At 41.6% G+C, this 23,880-nt stretch overlaps 1 protein-coding gene across 1 annotated transcript in view; it reads left to right on the top strand.

The window, feature by feature from the left end:
* The window catches only part of CDYL2 (chromodomain Y like 2), a 362,648-nt gene that overhangs the window by 284,992 nt on the left and 53,776 nt on the right, over positions 1-23,880 (top strand). Inside the window, exon 5 of the mRNA XM_069216897.1 lies at positions 11,196-11,406. Within this exon, the coding sequence (XP_069072998.1) occupies positions 11,196-11,406 (211 nt within the window). The remainder of the gene's footprint in view (positions 1-11,195; positions 11,407-23,880) is intronic.

The following is a 23,880-nucleotide window of genomic DNA, read 5'->3' on the forward strand; positions in this document are numbered from 1 at the left end:
ATTTGTCTCATGTGTTTGAGTCCTGAAAGGAATAAACAAAAAATAATTTATTACAGTTTTCTAAAAAGTATCTCTCTGTAAAATAATATGTAAGATATACCTTTGGAAATCACTCTGAAGCTATCTGTGCGTGTGAATATAAATGGGTCACCAGCAACATGTAATATGAAATGTTAGTATAAAGTCAAACTCTTAAGCAGTGTGATAATGTATGCATGCAGAACATAATCCCTCAACAACCTTGAAAATATTGAATGCAGTTTACAATTCGTTCAGAAACCAAATCAAGTATGTGGTTTAAAGTCTTCAGAAGGAATCAAAGGTCATCACACCACAGACAAATGCACAACTTTAGAACAAAAGAATCACTCATGAAATAATACTGCCTTTGAAGAAAGGTCTAAGGGCCAGATGTAGCAAAGGGTTTTTCCCATTCTGTGTCAATGGGAAAATGTGTTCGTACATATGGCCCCTAGTCCATACAAACACTGATGGTGGCATAACGACAATAATCAGTCCACCAAAGAAATTCAGCTGATATTATGAAGAATATTTTCCAGATATGATTGTTGCACAGTTCAGTCTCCAAACTGAGCAAGAAGAGAGCAGATACTAAACACCCATTTGTAATCAGGATTCTCGAGGGTATGCGCCTATACCTTGTAGAGATTATAGATTGTTGCCACATTCTAGTTAACCTTTGTTTTCATTTGGAATGTTGCTCTCACTATATTGATGCCACCTGGGTTTTGGAAGGCTAAACCACACACATCATTTCGACTTTTTTCTTAAAATTACTTACATTGTTACTTTTGTTACTTAAACCTGCATTCTATATTAAACATGTTAGATCAATATTCAATATATAAATAGTCTGAATTACTAAATTGAAAAAGCCATAAATGCATCTAATGCCTGTGTCCATCTACTTGATTGGCCCATGACAAATCCTCTCCGACTTTGGCCATAAGCAATCCATTCTGCGTTGATGTTCGAGACATAAAGTTGTGTCGTCGTATTTCTTCAGACCCTAGACAAGGTGTCCTGAAACATGTAAGATGCCCTTAAGCAGTGCCAGTGTGGAATTTGGGGGGACATATTGTGGAGAATTGCCACTGTGAAGGTGGAAGAGTATGCCTTATTGCTTCATCATTACACTTTCTTGGGAATGTTGCATTTTTATACCATATGAAAATGGAATTTTCACTTGGTTCATCATTTGATACTTGTATTTGATCATTTTAACTATTGGTTGCAACAGTAGGTGTAAAACTGCAAGATGTATTGCTTCAATTACACTTGATATATTCTTACATCAGTATTGTTAAAGATATGCAGTGTCTTCTGACAAGTCATTCAATTAGGATGCTAGCACAGTTTTTACTTTGGCAATGTAAGTTGGTCAGTTCTTATTTTTCTCCTCATGTGAATAAGGACCAAACAAGGTAGGTTCTCAGAAAAAACATTCCTGCTCTACTGATAACGAGGAGCCCTTTGGTACAATTTGCCAATCCCATAAAGCATGTTCCTAATATTTAAATGTTAAAAATTAGAATTACTTTAAGACATGAGTATGTGGCACATATCTACGGAATGTGTATGAATTATGCATCAAAATGTTAATTCCTAGCATATATATATATTAATGGAGGATGTTACAGTGCCCAATTATGTCATGAGGCAAACTTGTAGACCCCCATCATTTAGTTTTTTTGTGTTTTTGTAAAATGTAAAGTTTATTAATGGTCTCAGTAAAAAATCAAATTTATTTATACACTTATCTCTTAATCTCAATGAAACAACTTTACAACCAGTTTATTCATCATCCATGTGATACATTTGTTTTAGTCTGTAAAATACAAATTCAGATAATCTAAAGATATGCACCAGTGGAGCTTGGCTGCAATACAGACACAAGTACGCACACAATCAAACACCAAAATATGAAATGGCCTTGTTCTTCATATCAATAATGCTTCCACTCTAAAATAATTTGCTGCTTGATAATCATCTGCATATGAATGGCTGATCTTACAACATCTGCATACTTCTACAGCGTCATACATTGTTCTGCTACGCCTCTGTGTGCTTAGTCTCTAGTTACTCTTCTCTACATCTCACTCTGGTGGGACTAAGGGTAGTAGGCCATGGTAAGGCATGTACCTGGATGTGTAATGACGTTAAAAGTGCTTCTGTTTTACTTGAGTTAGGTTTATTTTATTTTTTTGTTTACAACTGAATAGCAGAAATACTAACAACAAATGTGTGGAACGCTGAGCATTGTCTGATAATGGTGAATGTCCAAAGAAAAGCTGTGTTTTATCACTATACATCTAAAATTGTGTACCCATCTGATGGAGCAGCTTTCCTAGGGTCTTGTTTACATATTAAAAAGTAGTGGTGATAAACCTGACCTTTGGGGCACTACACAGCTGAGCTTTGTTTAGCATCTGAGAAGGACAAAATTGCAAATATTTATTGACAGTTTGTTAAAATGTTGATGGTCCACTTCAGTGTAGTGCCATTGACACCAGATTCTTTGAGGCTTGTGACCAGTATAGCATGGTCAATTTGTTTAAGGCTGCAAAGAGATCCAGAAGCATTAGGGCACCCAGACCTCAGGTCTTCCACATTCATATTTCCGTGGAGCTTGTCCTAACCTGAAACTACCATTAATTCTGTACTTCTGCCTTGTTGAAACCCTGACTGATACAGATAAATAATGGTATTACATTCAACACAGTTCAAGAGTTAGAAGAATACCAGCTTTTGTAACACCTTTGAAATGCAAGAGAGTAGTAAACTGTATAATTCCTACATTCTGTAAGTCTGCTATTCCTTCATTGCCACAGTTTGCTGCTACTCTACCAAAATATTGTTTAAAACTGTCAGTGACACAAATACTGTGCCAAAAATATTGGTATGTCAAGAATATTAGGGGTCAGAATATTGAAGCTAATTATATATTTTTTTCTGAATATCTTTAAAAAAAATATATATAGTTACACATAATTTTTTTAAATTATATTGTGTTCTAACTGGTTATTATTTTAGTGTTATATGCATAATTATTTCAGTATGTTTGTGGGTCCTTGGTGTTTTAGGGGGACAAGATGGGAATGTTTAATATACATATACATTTAAATTGTTAATTTGATTATGTATTGTATTCTTTTTTTAAGTTGATTGGATAATTAGATAATTGATATGGTGAAATGTGTATTTGTTTTTAATAATTTGGATATTCATTATATTATGTATTTGTTTTTATATAATGTTTATAGTGTTATTAGGTCTATTTCTTTTTATTTTCTAGTTTTTTTGCCAGTGTGGACATTTTCAGGTAGTGTTCAAATAAATATATCTTTTGTATGTAATTGATAAAATATTTTAATATAATTTTATTTGTAATTTGATTAGTTAATGTAGTGTTTTAAGTTTTATATTATATATATATATATCATATGTTACAATATTATAATGTTTTTTAGAAATGTGCAGAAATATAGTGTATGTTTCTTTAGTTCATATGCATTCATTTTTGGATTTAGGACTGGCTAAATCAGACCCTTCAAAGACCCAACACTTTCCCTGTGGTTGCTCAAGTAGGGGAAGGAATAACAAATCTGAAACCTTGAAAGTCCAACACTTTCCTACTGTTACTTACATTGGAGTGGGAATAGTAAATCTGACCCCTTTAATATCCAGCATTTTCTCTACTGTCGCTCAGGTTAGACTAGAGATAGTAAATTCAACCCCTCCAAAGCCCAGCACTTTCCCTGCAGCTACTTGTTCTAAAGTGGAAATAGGAAATCTGACATCTGTAAAGTTGAACAATCTCCCTACTGTTAGTCAAGTTAGAGTGTGATTGGTGAACTTAACCCCTCCACAGCTATTATTTTTGTCATTTTTTCACAATTTGTTTTAACATAGATTTTTGTGATCTTAATTTTAAAAGTTAGTTAATTTATTTTTTATTATATATTTGTTTGGAGTGTTATTTTACTTTAATATTGCTATTGTAAATGCTCCTTTATCATGTTTAATATTTATTGTGTGTAACTATAAGTTAGTATTTTTATCTTATTTAGGTGAAATAACTCTTATTTGAATATTATTGTATTGTTTGCATTTATTTTAAAGTATATATTTTTATTTTATGTCTGTAAGTTATACATTTTTATATATTTCTGATATTATATTATACATATATTTAATTTCTAATACTTTAACTGTTAATGTATATTTTGAAGTTAATACAATGTCTTGCTTAAAATTGAATATACTTCAGTATATTTTATGATATTGGGGTATTCTATATTTTTGTACTCAATATTTCAGACTTTACTTTTTTTTTTTTTTTTTTTATCTGTTTATTGAGATTTTCAGTTGTTTTACAATGAGCGCAACATTTTGTCGGTCTTGTGTAGCAGGTTACATCACCTGGGAGTTTCATTTCCATTTATTTTACGATACATTATCTTGACCGATTTTCTATATTGAAAAAATAAACATCTCTGATCAAAACCTCGCTCGAGAGAAGGAGAAAAATACAAGAATGAAAGAGAAAAAAAAGGGTAAGAGGGAGATGAAAAAGGAAACAGAAAAGGAAATGAGGAAGATAGAGGTTCGCTCTGTAGGATAGCCAAGAGCCGCGCAGCGGGCGGTCAGGGGAGGGAGGAGGCGCGCGGGGGCATATGGGGCGCAGCGGGCGGACCAAAGGGCATCGTCGTTGTTTTGGGGGGGCGGTAAGAGAGGAAGGAGAAGTATCTCATTTGTGGCGTCTTATTGACCTATCCTGGCTTTGTATTTTCACAATTGTTGCCTGTGATCTGTGTGACTTGTCGGTCTGTGTGGTCGGCCGCTTCATGTATTTAGTGCGGCATTTTTTGAGTGAGAGTTGTGCCGGCAGTCTAAGGTGGACGTGTGTCATCTTTTTCCTTCAACTGATCAAGGAAGGTGTCCCATATGTCCGCGCCCTTGACCTCGACCCCGATGTCACGGAGCATACGCAGTACTTGTATCTCCGCATTGGTCCAGGGTGTCAGGTCTTTTGTCCATCCGTGTATGTCTGGGGCGCTAGGTGACTTCCATTGTTTTTCGATGAGCCGCTTAAGCGTGTCAAACGCTAAATCTGCGCATCTGTGTTTTTGTTTATCTTTATTATGCCTGTGGCGTATTCCTAATATGCAGGATTCGGGTGTGGGGGTCAGAGGCTGTCCCGACCATGTAGCGATTTGTTTTGTGACATCATGTCATACTCGGAGTAGCGGTGGTCAGTTCCAGGTCATATGATGGAAGTCTGCCTCTGTGTTTCCGCACCTTGGGCATTCAGAATTAGCCTGTGGGAACATGCAGTTATGCGAATTGGAGTTAATTATGTCTGGTGTAGATAATTGAGTTGAGTGTATCTGAAGCAGGCATTGCGTGATACCTCCCATGTGGTTGTGGGGGCCATGGACCATGCTTGCACTGTGAGGGGTGTATGTAGGGTCTTATCCCCATCTGGTCTTGGCTTGTGATTGTGCTACTTCTGGACAGGCCTGTAATGTATTATATATCCAGGAGATGCTTGCTTGTGTGCTGGCGCCCATTAACAATTTGTGTAGGGTGGGTGATGTTGGCGGTTCTGTGCTGCAGCCCCATATTTTGCATATTAGACACTTTAGTGCCCCGTGCATAATAAACCCGCCCGGCCCCAAGGTGTATGTTTCCGCTAGCATTGCGTAGGAGATAAAGCGGTCCTCTGCGAACAGGTCACCAACTAGTTGTATACCTTTTGTGGTCCATAAAGTGAGGCCTGGTCTGCCCTGTATTTTATCTATTCCTGGTATAGCTAATAATGGGATCTTGGGTGAAATGGTGGCGTATGGGCACCCGTTGATACATAGCGGTGCCAGATGCGGGCAGCCACTGTTATCAGAACATTGCTATGATGTGAGAGAGTCTCACGTCCGATGAGCCAACCCAGCACGTCTGAGCGACCCAGGCGTGTTCTCACTTTGCGACTCTCCGGGTTGAGGGGATCCCGCAGCCAGTCCAGGATCCAATGCAGTTGTGCTGCTGCGTAGTAGAGTTCAAATTGTGGGGCACCCATTCCACCCTTCTCCACTGGAAGATAGATCTTGGTCATGGCCACTCTCCTGCGTTTGTTAGCCCATATCAGTTCCGTCAGCAGCCTGGTCAGTTGTGTGAAGAGGGTTTTTGGCAGTATGAGTGGTAGTGCAGCGAAGTAGTACAGTAGCCGAGGAAGCACAATCATTTGGCCAAGGCCACTCTACCCATGGGCGAGAGAGGTAGTGAACACCAGAAGGATATGGAGCCCTTTATTGATCTGATTGCCCTGTCCAGGTTCCCGTCCCTTAAGTCGGAGGCGCTGTGGTAAATATGTACTCCTAAATACTTAAAAGTTGTATGTTCCTATTTTAGTTCGCTGCCAGTAATAGTATTGTCTCGTGGATCTGGAAGCGGCTGCATGGGGAATATGCATGATTTGGCCCAATTGACACGTAGGCCAGATAAGGCACCATAGAGATTAAGCAGGTGTAGTAGGTTCGGTAGGGATTCGGTGTGATTGTGTAGGTATATTAATGCATCATCTGCATATAAGGAGACGATGTGGTATTCCTCTCCGTCCGGGATACCCAACCTCATTGCTTTGTTGCGCAGTCTCACTAATGCAAACAATAATGGTGACAGTGGGCAGGTCTGGCGTGTGCCTCTTCCTATTTCAAATTCCTCCGAGATGATGGCACCAGTCTTGACCCATGCTTTGGGGCTAGTATATAATATGGATATTCAGCGCATGAACACTGCGCCGAATCCCATTTTCTGCAGAGTTGCTATCAGGAAGGGCCATCCCAGCGTGTCGAAAGCTTTCTCGACATCTAGTGAGACCGCCACACGGTCCTCTTCGGGGGTCTCAGCCATTAAGCGCAATAAGTTCCTAATGTTGACAAAGGTATTATGTCCAGGTATAAAACCGGATTGATCTGGGTGTATCAGGGTGGGCATCAATGGTAGGAGGCGGTTCGCTAGTACCTTCCCTAGTAGCTTGTAATCTGAGTTTAACAGTGATAAGGGTCAGTAGGAACGGACGTCCAAGGGGTCACGGCCTTTCTTGTGTAGGACTACGATTGTCGCTTAGCGCTGTGAGTCTGTGAGGCGTCCTATTTCGTATGCCTCCTGTAACATTGTTAGGTATGGTGTGAGTGTCTGTGACTGGAAAGTCTGGTAATATTCAATTGGTAGCCCGTCTATCCCCGGGGCTCTATTGTGGGCTAACTGCTTCATTGCCTGTAGTATCTCCTCCCTTTCTATGGGTTTGTCTAGGTCCTCCAACTGTTCTGCATACAGACAGGACAGCGGGGCATCTCGGAGAAACTCCACCAATTCTATCGGGTGTGGGGGGAGGTCAGCCTTATACAGCGTGCTGTAATATTGCTTAAAGGCATCATTAATCTCTGAATGCGTATTTACTATCGTGCCCGTATCATCGCTGTTGAAATCTCCCCCCCAAATGATAGGTATTGACGGATCATGCGAGATCTGTGCGGATGCCACCCGAAAGAACTCCCCCTGGCCCGTATTTGGGGCATATATCCCGGCTATTGCTAATTGTCTACCATCTAGTTCTCCAACCAGACAGGCATACCTGTCATTGCTATCAATGTGAACGCCTTGGACTGCATACGGAACACCCGAGGCAATCCAGATTAGTACTCCCTTTAGTACCATATATCATGCCTGACCAGTTTTTGCCGATTTCGCCCAATTCATGTGCGGTTGCATGTGTCTCTTGGAGTATAGCAATGTGTATCTTATGGCGTTTAAGGTAGGTGTGTATTCTGTGTCTTTTAGTGGTGTTGGCCAAGCCCCTGACATTCCAGGTTACTATATTATATGACATTGTTGTGCTTGGGGGTTGTGATATAGTGTAACACCCACCACTGACGTAACCTCGTCATGCCCCAAGTCCCCCCGCCCCACGAGCGCGAAAGAATGTAAAGCATGTTAGAAGAAAAGAGAAAGGAGAAGACATATTACAACTTACACTGATTAAACTAACTGTGAGCTGCCAGGCACAACTGGTGCAACTAGGAACATTGGTCCCGTCTAGGTCCATTCGGTAACCCAACTGGGTTAGGGGGAGTGTTCGATGCGTAGTCCAAGAAAGCTCCTAAGTCCCGGCCCATACGGATATGGCTGTCTCCCATCCTGGTCCCTGTGTTGCACCGTCCGGAGCCCTTACACGCATGTTGTAGCGGGTTGTATTTTAGTGTATCCCCTGCTTGCTTTCTGTGGGGATCTGTGATTATTTGTGAGCAGCAGAGTCTATTCAGTCGCCACCATCAACTGGGCAGGCAGGATGTGTGCGTCGCTGGGTGTGATTTTGCGTTGGTGAAGACGGGTGAGATTGTATGGTTGCAGCTGACGCGTACTATTTTAAAGATCATCTGCCGAGCGTGGTGTAAACATTGGACTGGAGGTTAGAGGTGATGTAGAGGGGCCATGCTGACTAATTGCTGAGTCTGAGTCCGTGATGCTGGTATCTTGATTGAGCTGTGGTCGTATACACGAGAACCTGTTTACCACCTTTAAAGCTTTTGCTTGTTCGACCGCTGTTTGCGACTTAGTTGGGCGTGACTCAGCTCTGGACTTCGATCTTTTCTTTTGTCGTGGCTGCTGGGTTAACCATTCCTTTTGTTCCGGAGTCTCCGCAGTGGGGTCTACCAGGCCCTTGGCGTGTATCCAGGTCCACGGGTCTTCCGAGGTCGGGAATATATGAGATCTGTCACCGTCCACCATGCGCAATCTGGCCGGGTACATAAGGGAGTATGGGTAGTTTTTGTCCCGCAGTACCTGGTTAGCTGTGAAGAAGGTGGCGCGTCTACGCGGGACCTCGGCTGTGTAGTCCGGATAAGCCGTGATTTTTGCTTTCTCAATGTCTATTGGACCAGATGTGCGGAAGCCCTTCAGAACCTGGTCTGTGTCCCGGCAGTTTAGGAATCTTGCTATTAATGGATGAGGGGGGGCTCCTGGGCGAGGGGGACCGCCAGGGATTCGATGGGCACGTTCCACCGACAGTAAAGTTGAGGTCCCTTGCGTTAGTATGGTATGTTTTAGCCAGCGTTCCAGGAATAATCCGCATTTCGAAGTTCAGTCCGCTCCGGGAACCCCAGGAATCTCACGTTATTTCGGCGGGAGCGGGCTTCTGCTTCATCCGCTCATCTGTGTAGTCGCAGTATTTCAGACTCCTGGTGCTGGAGTCGGAGTTTCATGTCTTTGATGTCAGGTTGGGCCGTTTCGAGTGTTGATTCAGCGGCAGTGACCCTGTCTGTTAATTTCCGATGTTCCATACGGAGGATGTTGTCTTCCGCCACCTCTGTATCTATCTTGCCCTCTAGTGATGTTCTGGTGTCGAGCACCACTTGCAGCACTTTGTCAATTTGTGTGGAGTGGGCGGCCAATGTCTGTTACTTTGCGCAAAGCGTCTGAATGTGATTCTGTGTCTGCTTCCAGTGATGGGGCTATGGGTCTAGTTTTGAGAGGGCCCTCAGGGGTTTCGGCTTCACCATGTTTGTGCACGCTTTAGGCTTGCTGTGCATTAATTATAGAGCTAATTAGACGGCTTATGCTGCTTCATGTGCGCCCTGTGAACCCGGCCCCGGAACGTTGAACGACCGGTCCGGGCCGACACGGGCGTCCCAATTTGTGGTAGCCCTGAATGCGTTGGCTCATGCGAGTAATGACCTTTGCGTGAGTGTCCGTGGGGAGTCTTCCAGGGTGGGGCCCACTCAGGGTCGCCGGTTAAAAGTTGTGAGGCGGGTGGTAGCAGGAGAGGCAGCACCCGACTGGCGCTGTGTGGCGAGGCAGGCCGGGACAACGTGTTCTGTCTGGGTTCCCTGATATGTGGTTCCTACAGAGGTTGCATCAGGGCTCCCAAGCCGGGCTACTGTTGTTCAAGTCCACGCGTTGTAGTACGTGCTTTCTTGCCCCATGGGCAGCGGAAAGGTGCTTTTGTGTCTCTTGTCTCACACGGGCGGGCCAGCGCAGCATGTAGGTCTCGACGCAGTTGTTTTCCGCGCCTGACCTTTTTGATTTGTTTGTCGCAGGGGACGCTCGCCGCAACGTCCCCGAAGTTCAGGCCTCCTTGATTTTGCTGAGTCAGTCTGCCCTTTTCTATGCCCCCGCTGGGATGGGCGTCGCCGGGTTGTGCCCCAGCCTGACGCCAGCGCCGTCTACTAGTTCCAGGCGTCTCGGCGATCTCTCTGGGCCCGGCGGCCCGCCTCGGTGCTTTGACGAGGGTCGGCGACGCCGGGCTGCACCACGGACTCATCGCCCGCGCCGTCCACTTACCTCGGGCGCCTCATGTACTCGGGCGCCTCCTGAACTCGGGTGCCGCCGTCGCCAGCTCCAGTCACCGGGATGCGTAGGGTTAGGCCCCGTCTCTGCCTCTACCCCGTAACCGGCTCAGGCCAGGACCAGATCGTGACGACAGCGACGTGCACAGCGGCCGGCCGGCCCGCTGGTGCGCAGAGGGCCACAGTGCTCCAGACACTCCACGATCTGAGTTAAAGTGTCCTGGGAGCGGATATTTTTCAGGATCTTTGCGGGCCGTGAACGGAGCTCTCTGTTGAGTGTCTTCTCACGTCGCCATCTTGGCCACGCCCCCTTTCAGACTTTACTTAACAGGTTCGTAACTTTAATATTTGTGTCTTCAATATTTTTGTTGCAATTTTTTTTGTCTGTAATCTATAATACAGCTCTGTTTGCTACCACAAATAAGTATAAACCCATTGCCATTGTAACCTCTGTTCTGATCGCATAGCACTCTGAAACCTTTTCCGATTGTATTTGTACTATGTACCACAATACATAAATTAATAGAAGAGGTTAGCTGGTATTGAAAGTTGTATCATATCTTATTGTGATGTAATTAATATTGATCCTCAAAGGATAAAGTCATAAATCAAACCTAGCATGAAGTGTACCTTGGATTTTATGCAATGAACCTGCATCTATTCAACTGTTTAAAATATTGTAATTAAGTGTCATAATCAGAGATATATTTACCAATATGCATTTGCTTTTCTGCTGAGCACCTGTGGCTGTTTTGGCAGTGTGAACTGTGATCTGTGTTGTAAATTTGTGGACCAGTTACATTTTTTCTAATTACTACTTTTTCCTTTTAGGGACTTTGTGTCAGCTTTTATTCAATTTAAAAAGCCCATAGTTGTTGCTATTAATGGTCCTGCCCTTGGGCTGGGAGCTTCAATTTTGCCACTATGTGATATAGTGTGGGCAAGTGAGAAAGCCTGGTTTCAAACACCGTACGCAACCATTCGACTTACACCAGCTGGATGTTCATCTTACACATTTCCACAAATTTTGGGTGTTGCTCTGGTAAGCAAAGTTTTACAGAAGTCCAATTTTTCATGACCTGATTAATCGTAGGATTTTAATGGGGTGTAGTAGCTACAAAAGTCATGTATACATTTACAGTAATACTTCTTTTGTTACTGTTTTAGCTGTGAGATTTGAGTCTCTCCATTTGGGCACCATGGCGCATCACAGACTCTATAGACAGTATTCCCAGTACAAATTTCTAGCACATTTATAGTCACTTGTTCTTCTTAACAAGTGATTTTGAGCATAGTGAAAGAAAAGTTGAATGCCTTTAGAGTTGTACGATCACATACTAAGTACAATTTCCACATAGGTGGATAGTGGCATCATATGAGTATGTGTGTAGAGTTTGTGTGGCTCCTAATGGAATGCCATATACACAAACTGTTGTGGGTGATTTACCAGGAAGTCATATAATTGGGTCCCACAGAAAACGGTGGTTTGCAAAACTGGCACTAATTAGTTACTGTTAGGTAGTTCTGTTTGTCTGACTTCCCTATTATCCATCAATTTGTCTTAGTTTTCTACAAATAATCGGCCATCCGCACTGTAAAGTACATTTGTGATATTTTGTTCTTCTGTATCTTTGTAATTCTCATAGTTGATACCCTGACATTCAAGCATGTACGTTGAAATGCCAGCTTTGATGTCATTTCTGGGGACACAAGCAGTACATTTGGGTGAGAGTGCGGGTAAAAGGTTAAGGATTGATGTTTTGGACTGATACATGGACTAAAGTTTTTTGTGTATAAATCAGACTGTAGCACTGATATGTTTTAGGTTAAGATGATACTTTGTGTTGTGATTATTTGTATTCATTACATGATTACAATAAAAAATACACCTATGGTGATGGCTATAGTACTGTCTTCTGAGAGCCGGTTGCTTGTAAATAACATTAATTTAACTTGTTCCTTATCAATTCAATTCTATTAAACATGTATTGTCGTATGACAGCTCTCTACTAAACGTTGACTGTTAGTTGTGCTACGGACTGTTTTTACTTGATATGTGTGGTGTAAATGGTTCACAGTGTGTGTGAATCAGAAGTTCTAAACACAGTGCACCTTTCAGCAATCGATGCATTGGGTGTACCTCTAACATGCACTTCTGATGGGCCAGACCCAAAGGCAATATCCCATGTTTAATGTCTAGCAGGCAAACATACAACATAGCCACAGATGACTGCAGGCTATGTGAAGTGCACGAGTTCCCACCCATTGAAAACTTTTTATTTTGCAATCTGTGTACCAATATGTGTACCACTGTGATGCTCTAACGGAAACTTTTAGCGTCTGGCTCTTGGTCATGTGTGCTTTGTACCAGTTGAACACTGTTTCTCTCTTGGGTACTCCGAACATACCTTTCAGTAACATGCTACATCCACTAAAGAACATGTTTGGGGTACACAGAGTGCCCATCCTACGGCTGTATTCATTTTGAAACCTGCTTACACGTGGCCTGTGGCTAAATGTCATTAGTTGTGTCTAATACAGGCATGCTCCTTACACACCCTGCACCCATTGGGTTAAGACCTTTTAGTGTAAGCATTGATGTCATTGACCTATTGTTATTTTTTTGTCTGCCAAAAAGCCCTTCTTGTAGTTAAAGTTTAGCACTATTTTGAAACCAAAGAATCATTGGTAACAAAATGGTCTGAGCAAGTGAGGTGTCTGATATCACCATCATTTCCCCCAGTGCGTTCTTTGTTATGGGAAATATAGCCTTTGTGCTTCTGCTTCTTTCAGAGTTGTATTTATGTATTCCATTCACATGGAGTTGTTTGAGATATTAGTTATCTTAGCCCAAAGGCTGCCTAATTTTGTAAATCCACAAAGATAATTTGTATAGATTCCCACCTGCTGATCCAGTCATAGACTGACAATTCGTCACTAGTATTAGTTAATATTTTTCTGCTTTACTCTAAATTTTTTGCTCCTTTTCGTTCTACCATTCGTAGTGAGACACTTATCCCAGGCTGAGCAGCTCAGCTCTGCTCCTCTGGAAGGAGACCAGTTTGCAGCCATGCATAGTGAACTGATCTTTTGCCTCATGTCTTTTGCACAGTCCAGCGCATAATTGTGTAACTTTGATTGAGGGAGCCCCCTTTTTAAACTTGGCTTCCCTCTGATTTGCATCTTTTCGGTTCTGTATAATTTGTCTTGAAAAGATTCCACCCAGCTTGGTGAAACCGACATTTGCAGAGCATGGGCTTATTTTTGTGATGTCTTTAATCAGAATCAATTTTTGAAACCTAGTTGTCAAACCTATCAACATTTGTAGTTATTTCTCTGTAACTATAAGCCAGTTTTGTGGAATAGTTAGCCATTTACAGCAGTGCTGACAGAGGAGCCACAAGCATTTGATGATTGAGTGCGGATTTCTTTATTGGGCCCATGACCTGTCCAAACCTCAGCAGAACCCAGGGCAAGTATTCATGGAATAGGAGATTTAGTCCATTAAACTGTATCCTAGGTATTCATGTGAACATGCCAAGGGCATTAAATAACTTTCATTGAGGATTTCCCTAAACATTCAGTGAGGTTTACACATGCTGCATACCTCCAAAAATAATAGTATATTTAGCATTCCTCTGACTTTGTTCTGAGATCCTTCTTTATAAAGACCACCTGGCAAACAATCATTAATCCTAAAAGGAATCATTTGTAGTTAATATCGAAACATGACTGGAACACCATTTGCAAGAATAGTGCTAGCAGAAAGAGTTAGCTTCAAATTTAGATAATTTAAAAATTACAAAAACATCAAGAAAGAGGCGGAGAACATCAACTCGAGAAAGTGGCAAGATTGGTATCACAAAGGGTTATGCAAGTATCTGAAAGATGATTTATTTCCAAGACGATATTCGAAAGGTATGCTATTTGCCAAACTGTGGAAGCTTGTAATTGCTTCCAGCTTGCCAGTGCTCCATATCAGATGCACTACTATTCCATCTATTGTCTAAAGATTAAACAATTACCTCATTGTAACCATGTAGAAATAATGGAATCTGATATTTATTTCTACAGCCTCATCCTTGATCACATAATATTTTAAAATGAGGCCCGGAAATGTTAGACTTGAAATGATTTTAAATAGTGCATTTTTCTACTCTCTGAATCCTGTCAGCATTGTTATACTTAATGATTTACTGAACTGTTTCCCTTAATGAAAAACAATTACCACATTTCCAATCTTTCTATTCTTGTTCTTTTTATTTTGACAGTTCAACAGATAGGTTGTATGCTCTCTGAACATATATTTGGTTGATGGGGATATGTAAACAGTACAAATACAGTTATTTTTTTTAATTTAAAGCACTCAGTACTTTAGCAAGTTAGGTTCCTCACTAAAGCAGCACACTAAATATGTCTTTTAAGGTCTGGCTTGAGAGCAAAGCTGTCTACAATACCTACTGGTACCAAATATACATAGAATGGGTGTTGACTGTGCTAAAACATCTCTTTCACCTCATGCCATTGGGTTTTTGATTCATGATTATGTTTCCTTTAAAGTGCTTGCATTGCAATACATTTGGGACTACTTTGCATGTCTAAAAATCATCATCACACATTACATGGTTTTATCCTTTAGAAGCATTGCTCATGAATAAAGAGACATTTTTTTTTTTTTTTTTTCATTGCTGGCCATTCAAAAAGATGACTGGTCATGGGAAGGCAGAAAATAGATTTCTATGTAGTCTACTTCCAATATGCGCTTTCAGGATAGACTTGGACTAGAAGACTATCAAGACAGTGTTAGCATTTAAACTGGTTCTGTAGTCAGTGCGAATTTGGACAAACCCAAAGTTCATCATCAAGCTATTAGCCATCCATCAAAACTGGTCGAGCACTAGCTTGAAAAAGCTTCCATAGTTCAATCACATCACAAGTACGCTATCGGCCTTAAGTAGTGCAAAATTCTGAACTAATCCCAAGTTAATAACCCCACTGAAATGCTTAATTAGTCATGGCCAAGTATTGGACCTCATCAAACAAAAAAAGGGACTGGGAGATTACTGGTCCAGTGTACGTTCTCCCTGAACATAAACTAATCGAAGCACAGAGTACACTGTTCCAAAAGAATAAATCTAGATAGGACGCCGAATAACGGTAAAGTGATAGGAGAGCCCTCATGCATCAGTGAAGACGCTAAGCATCATCATTGGGCTTACTCCACGTCAGACCGGCACTGCAATATCTGACGGGTCACCACTCGAATGGTGGTGACTCTATACCGAAAATTGGTAGCGCAGATCCGTTGGTATCTGCAGTACGTGCTGACAAAAAAAGAAGAAAGGAGAGTGCAATGTGGGATAAAATTGGCACTGTACATCCAAAGACTAAATTTAATAATTCAAAGCGGCTGTCAGGCCAAGATTAAAACCAGTGGAGGAGTTATGCGGAGGAAATAATGACCACCGTCACTCCTATATGGAGGGAAGGAAGAGAAATACTCTAACCTTACACTGAGGGGTCTTAGGGACACGTAGCCCTCAGACACACGGAGAATGCATTGAATTTCTCCTGTCGTTCAGCCGTTAGACCTACCCGGGGATGCCTAATTTCAACTTGGGATGGGTGACCTATTGGGGGTCTGACTTTGACGACTTACCTACGCACAGTAAGTGACTTTTTAGCACACACTGTACCCTCTTCTGTAGGAGAAGTAACGAATCTTGGTCCTGATGAAGCGCATGAGCGCGAAACATGTCGACCCCTTTCTTCTTTTTTTGTCAGCACGTACTGCAGATACCAACGGACCTGCGCTACCAATTTTCGGTATAGAGTCACCACCATTCGAGTGGTGACCCGTCAGATATTGCAGTGCCGGTCTGACGTGGAGTAAGCCCAATGATGATGCTTAGCGTCTTCACTGACACATGAGGGCTCTCCTATCACTTTACCGTTATTCGGCGTCCTATCTAGATTTATTCTTTTGGAACAGTGTACTCTGTGCTTCAACAAGTATTGGACCTGTCTGAGAGTAAAGCAGGGGGGTGCACTCATGTCTCGCTTGCTGGACATCAAACCCATCACCTGGTTTGAACAATACAGGAACCATCTTTTTCCAGAACTGAAAAGGTTGTTGTACATAAGGTTTAGGCAAGGCAATTACCATTCAAGACCTTCATCCAAAACTGGACTAATAAAGCTGAGGGATCAGCTGCCTGCAGTTGAAACCAAGGAGGAGAAAAAGATTTGTTGCATTTAATGAACTTTTCACCAAGTATTTACAATCAAGAATATTGTACTTACAACACATTTTCCTTAGTTTTACACCTGACAGCCTTAGGGTGGTCTTCGTCCAGCTTTTTCCCTACCACCTCTATTTTCCTGTCCTCGTTTATGCTGGTTTTAGGACAGACTGTGTGCACTTTACTACTGCTAACCAGTTGTAAAGTGTTTATGCTCTCTCTCCTAATCCTGCCAATATTGGGGTATCACCAATTAGCATATTTAAGTCCCTAGTAAAGTGCCATGCATGTGCCCAGGGATTGTAAACTAATTGCTACTAGTTGTCTAGCAGTATTGATTGTGCCACCCACTTAATTAGCCCTTTAACCATTTCTCAGGCCTGCCATTGCAGAGCCTGTGTAGGCTTCCACTGCCACGCCGACCTGGCAAAATACCCCTTTTGCCAGGCCCAAACCGTCCCTTTTTATATGTATAAGTCACCCCTAAGGTAAGCCCTGGACAACCTAGAGGGCAGGGTGCAATGTATTTAAAGGCAGGACATGTACTTTTAAGATTTAAATGTCCTGGTAGCGAAAAACTCTGAAAGTTGTTTTTCACCACAGCAAGGCCTATCACTCCCATAGGATAACATTGGGATTATTTTATTACATTTTATAAGTGTAATTAACAATCTGGAAGAGATAAACTTTTCAAATGTTGTGTCTCTGGAATCACAATCTGAGATCACAACTTATGGTAAAGTCAGAATTTAAACTGAAAATTACACTTTTAAAAAGTTAATTTTGTTTTATTTGAGCCGTTTGGTGCCTGCAGCCTGTGTGTGATAACTTGTGAGTGACATCTGGGCTTTCTGTATTCTCTCAAGACATCCACGCACAATGGGAGCTTAGGTGTGACTTGATGGGCCACCCTGGGAGGATGGGAGAGAGGAGCTGGGCACAGCCTCACTCACATCTGAATAGACTATGTCCTGTCCCCATTCAAAGTGCTGCATAACTCCCTGCAGTGAGTCTCGAGCCAGGGCAGGAAGGGCAGGAACCATGTGCACCTCAGAGGCTCGTCTTTGAAGCCTCCCCCACCTCAGTGATCCAAGTGGGAATAAGTACTGGGCCTCTAACACCACCACTTAAATACACTTCTGGACCCGTGAATACTCTACCAGGAAGGACTGCTGTGCTGCGAAAGGACTGTCATTCTACTGAACTGTTACTTTGCTAGAATCATGCCTTTCAGTGCCGCCCTGCTGCCTGCTGTTCCTCTGCCTGGCTGAAAGACTGGACCTTCATCACTCCGAGAGCTAGCTGGCTGGTCTCCTGATTTGAAGTCTCAGGGATTTCCAACCACCATGCTTCTGCACGTGGACACTGCCATCTGTGAGTCTGCCCTGCCAAGTGGTAGCTCCCCAGTCCTGGACGCATCTCTGAGCCAAACCAACGCATCTCCTCAGCTGAGCAGCGCATCCTCAAGCAGAACTGATGCATCGCTGCTGTTGCATGGATTGGACCCGTCACACAAGACTCACAGCACCTCTGCCTCCCGCATCTTGGAACCGAGACATCTACTTTGGAAAAGCCTTTGCGCAACGCTTTTCCTGGCACAAGGGCCTCCCATCCCATCAACAGCAGCATCAATGACAAGGCTGGAACTCTGCATCGCAGCTTCACTGCTCATCGAAACCGATGCATCACCTGGACTGCACAAAACATCCTCAACACCAGTCTTCACATCGCAAGCCCCTTTTGACAGGATCCTCAACATTAATGTATCAGGATCTCTGAACCAACCCATCACCTCTTGTGCATGATGCATCTTCAAACCGAATCCACGCAACACTCCGCAACCTCAGATTAAGGTACTTTGGTTTAGCTGGCCTAACTGGGTCCCTGTAGCTGGCCCATGCTCCATCACAGTCGACCTGAACTTTTGACTTTGTCCCAGTTTGACGTAACCAGACTACCACTTTTAGAACGTTACCCTTCTTAGTGATATTTTTACTTAAAACCTTTAAAAGTCAGTGACTCAAGTTCTGCTCATCAAATCTTTGTTATTTATGTCTTTTTTTATTTATTGCATCTGGATATTTTTTTCTAACATGACGTGACATCTTTTTGTGTGGTGATTTCACTGTTTTGGTGTTTGAAGTGTTGCATGAATACTTTACACATTGCCTCAAAGTTAAGCCTAACTACTCTGTGCCAAACTAGAGGGTGAGCCAGGTTAATTTTGTTTGTGCCTTATCCTGACTGGGATTGTGGTTGCTACTTGACTAGGGCTTACACCCCAGTCAACCAGCAACCAAATTTCTACTTAACTATTAGATGCAATATAAGACACTGCATGGCTGTCCTGTCCTTTTGCCTCTGAGCTGACGCAGATACATTTTTCATTCGGGTGGCTTCTTATATGGTGGCTTCTTATATCCACGCCATCTGGCACCGCCTGGAAAGTCATCAGAATCCGATCCAAAATGTCTCTCCTTCCATTTGAGCCACTGGACCTCCTATACCTATAATCCTTATAGTGAAAGAAGGGAGAGCTATGTTTCTTCTGGATCCCCCTCTTATGATTTGGAGGCTGACTGAATTAGCTCACAGGACTCCCATTTTATTCTTTAGGTGGCTTCCAGTCTTATCTGAGCATTCGGGCCTAGCCCTGATGATCTCACAGTATCTGCTGTGGAGAGTTATGCATACCACATTTCATAAATTGCACATTTGATAATTTGCACACCCACTTCACTATATTAGCCCAAGAGAAGGAAAGAACCTGACACAGCAGTCACTAATGGTATATCTTTAAATTCTGATGAAGGTACTTTTATATTTGTAAATTCTGCACGTGACATTAACTACCAGCAATTCAGGCAGCTCGAGCAAAGAGCATCCACCCCTGAAAACAAAACCGAATTTTCCTTTGACATTACCTGCAAAGTGTTCTCTACATCCAACAGATGTCTATTATATTTCCCTCTTTGCATGGCAGTTTTATAATACTTGTGCCTCATGTTGTCTGTTCACCCAGTCTGGCGCATAATCATATAACATTTATTGAGAGCAACACCTTTTATAAACCTGGCTTCTCTCTATGGCTAATAAACTGTATACTTGCATGAGGGAGAGATGTAATTTCCTTTACTTTTTTATCGTTGCAAATGATTTTATGTCAATCCTGTGCTCGTTTAACAGTCTGGTTAGTGTTGCCAGGCAGTTGATATGATGGAGCACTGGGCCCTAACTATAAATCTGGGGTCTGATTAATCTTTTCTTCTCAGTTCTGAAGGAAGAGGAAAATCTGCATCAACTGTATTCATGGCAATTTCAGTGTAACTGAGAGTGCCACACATTAAGTCTCAGAGACCATCTTAAGTTTCAAAGGGCTTTATTACAGACTCAAAGTTAAACTTACTTAAATAAGTCGTAAAAAGATAGTATAGATATACACAATCACTAAAGGAGAGCTAAAGCATCGTACAATATTACATTTCACTAACTTATAATATCAAGTATCTCAATAGCGATAATGCAAAAAAATCAGAAACAAAGACTGATGCTTAAGTTCTGAAATCAGTTTCTCCTGCCTGACCATTTAATCTAAGTTAACTTTTCTAATACTAAAGATTTCTATGTAAAGAGTCAGCAAACAGAATCCTCATTAGACGTTTCTGTTAAGAGAGGTGCAGCGGCATGAAACCATAGAGAATCTTAAGTGTATGGAAAATGTCAGTATGGTCCGCTTTCTTTAAGGACAAAGGGAATCTAAATCTTTCACTGGATAGACCACACTTTTAAATCTCTGTCCTTCAAAGCTTACATTATTTCAAAAGCATCTTCAATGAAAAACAGATTGATACATTGGGCCAGATGTAGGAAGAAAAATTTTTGCGACTTGCAAATTGCGAGTCATACCGACTCACAAATTGCAACTCGCAAAAGTGCATGCATAAAGGTGTCTCAGACACCTTCTGCGACTCGCTATGGGGTCGCAAAGACCAACCTCATGAATATTTATGAGGTGGGTCGCAAATTGCGACCCCATAGCGAGTCCCTGCACTCACAGGGATGGTGGCCTGCTGGAGACAGCAGACCTCCATGTCTGTGACTGCTTTTTTTAATAAAGCAGTTTTTGTTTTTTGAATTGCGGCCCGTTTTCCTTAAAGGAAAACGAGTTGCAATTAAAAAAAATAATGAAACCATTTGGTTTCATTTTTTCAGAGTAGGCAGTGGTCTACCCGTTTGCAAATGCGTTACCACCGACTTCAAGTGGATGGTAACTGCGAGTTGGTTTGCGACCGCATTCGCGGTCACAAAGCAACTCAGCATGGCGATACGGTCGCAAATAGGAAGGGAACACTCCTTCCTATTTGCGAGTCGCAGCCTCAAATTGAGGTTGTGCATCGCGTTAGGCCTTTTGCGTGTCGCAAACTGCGTATTTCGCAGTTTGCGACGTGCAAAAGGCTTTCTACATCTGGCCCATTATGTTTAATTAGCAGGTTAACTTCAGAAACTCTCCACTCTGACCTTGCGCTCCCTCACATTCCCATGAAATTCAAAAGAATTACAACCAACATTTCAAATGACTCCCCTTATGATAAGGGTGCCTCTTGTAAATCTTCTTATCTCTTGAACACAATGGACACTTCATTAGTTCAGCCTAGGATCCTGGCACCTGCAGCTCCTAGAAAAACATGTAAAAACAACTTCAAGTTCTAGGTTAGGCAAGAAATATAATTGTGACCTTCACTCCAGCCAAGCTAAGGAAAACACAAATATACCTCAGTTTAAATAAATTCTGTTGCTTATTGTTGAAATACAAAATGATTATACCGAGTAATACTTTTAAAACTTTATAACATAACATAATTTCAGACAACGATTATATGCAGCTTCTTTAAAATGTTCTGCACTTTTTTCATGTGTGTTGAAATGCACCATTTAAATGAAAACATCTGTTCACATTGTACAGAAATGTGACCACCAAATTGTGATCAACAGAAATGTGACCACCCTTTCGCACTTATGTTTAAGAGGTATTGCGGCTCAGCCAAACTATGCTCTCCCAGCCCTCCCTCAGATGAATTTGAATAATCACAAATCCCTTTTTATTCTTGAATGACACTCTCTAAAACCTACTTGTTTTAAACAACTTCCGCCTTGGGTCTCCTAAATGCATCACATCATTGTAATATTGGTACGTCTATCTTCCAACTCAAACACTACTCTTTTCCTCTTCTGATTCTTCTGAATCTTTCGTCTCTGAAAAAACTTTTTGGCCAATCCACAAAACTATTGTGACTATTGAAATGATCAACAATGGCCTCTACACAAAACCTACAGTTCCAGTTCCCAAGCTACCAAACGATCTACCTATAGCAGTAATTTCATCTCCCATTACTTCCCATGCCCCTGTTGCTTCCAACTCTTTCAAATCTTTCGTCAACTTTGAAATATTCTGGATGTACTTCTGCAAATCCTTAATCTTATCCGGATTAGAGGTACAACATTGTTGAACTTTCAAAATCTGACAGACTCCACCCTCTTTTGCGAGCAAAAAATGAAGTACAAGACAATTTTGCAAAACCATTGACCTTATCTCATCTTATTCACCATCTCTGTATATATAAACAGCAATGAATTTGATGTACTAGTAGCCAGTTTATCCACTATTGTTGACAGTTTTCTAATCTTTATATCATTCAGAATCACTCCCACTAATGGGATCAGTACTTCAAAAATATCTCCCACTATTTCTGAGGTAGCAGGTCCTTGCTTAATTCTATTCTTCGTCTCCTACACTCGATCTTCAAGATGCTCCACATGATAGATCTTTGGAAATACTATAGCTAAATAACATGTATCGTACCAGCCTGTCAGCAACTTAAGACATGCACATTGTGTCCACAGATAATATACACTCCAGGTATCACAGGATTCTTCCCATCCAAAAAGAATTCACTTTTCCCTCTAACATCAAAACATGCTAACAATCACTCTCCCCTATAAACAATGGATCTATAGAGCTCTGATTAATATATATGCACAACTTCCCTTTGTGTTGTCAGTCTAGGGTTAAAGCTGGTAAATTCACTTGCTCTTGGTGTTCTAGCTCCTTTTTTCCCATTGATGTTGTAACTTAAGATATTTATCTGTTTTTGATTTGTCTAATAAATTTCTCCTTCTATCCTCAATTAATTTCAAGAATGTCTTCTCTGTGTCAGTCAATGAACAGGTCAAATTGTGTCTGTGTGCATATGCAGTGTCTAACGGTTTCTGCGGATAGAAATATTTCCCTGCAAGTTCTACTCCTGCTTACACAAAGGAACTTCGGGCAACACAAGATCATAATTTAAAAAATAATATTGGAAGCTTCCCTCATTGTAAAATAGGCTTAACAACAGATTGGAAGAAATGCCATAGGTTAACGGTATAGGAAGATATGCAATACCTTCTAAAAACTGAAGCAGCTGTGTACAAACATAACAGTCCCTCATGTTCATAATATCAACGTACTCCTAAAATTGTTTAAAATATACATTTGCTAAATAATCTCCTCTAGACTCATCTAAGTGTAATGCTTTCTGATCTAACATATAATTAATTACCTTTACCTTGAGGTCTAATAGTTTGCGAGGTAACACTAAGGAATAACCTCTCTACAGGACGTGTAGGGGAAAACACTCCTATAACCAACACTAGCAATACTATTACAAAAATAAGTGATAAAGTGCCTAATATGTATCTTCATCTGTTTTTCTTATTTGGTTTCATTACATCTTTTGAATCAGATTGTTTTACTTTTGAAATATGTACAGCAGCAACAACAAGGATTGCTTTGTTAGCTTCACCAAAGTAAATAGCAAACAAAACTTCAAAGTTTGATTAGCAGCTATGTATAAATGTTAGGGAGACTTCCCTAGCCCTACTCCATGTTCTTTTAAATGACAACCCTTATTCTTTTTACACTCAGGCCTAGGTAATCTACACAAACTAAGCTCATCGATTACCAGGAAAATTTGATGTGCAGTTCAACCACTAGTACTTGCGACTGGGCACCTTCGTTCTTCTTGACCTTCTCAGAGCCACACCTTCATCTTCGCTTTCCCACAGGTCTGAGCTTTCTATTTCCTCTGTAGTTGTTGGTGGTACTCATTCTCTGGACACATTCACTTTTCCCCCTTCTCATCTTCTGGGCTTATGGTATCCAGCCTCCACTCGTCCTCCCAGCACTAATCTCTTCTTCAGGGTCTTGTGAGTCCCACTTGTTCACCACAGGGCAA

The sequence above is a fragment of the Pleurodeles waltl genome, chromosome 12, assembly GCF_031143425.1.
Source record: "Pleurodeles waltl isolate 20211129_DDA chromosome 12, aPleWal1.hap1.20221129, whole genome shotgun sequence".
Taxonomy (NCBI): domain Eukaryota; kingdom Metazoa; phylum Chordata; class Amphibia; order Caudata; family Salamandridae; genus Pleurodeles; species Pleurodeles waltl.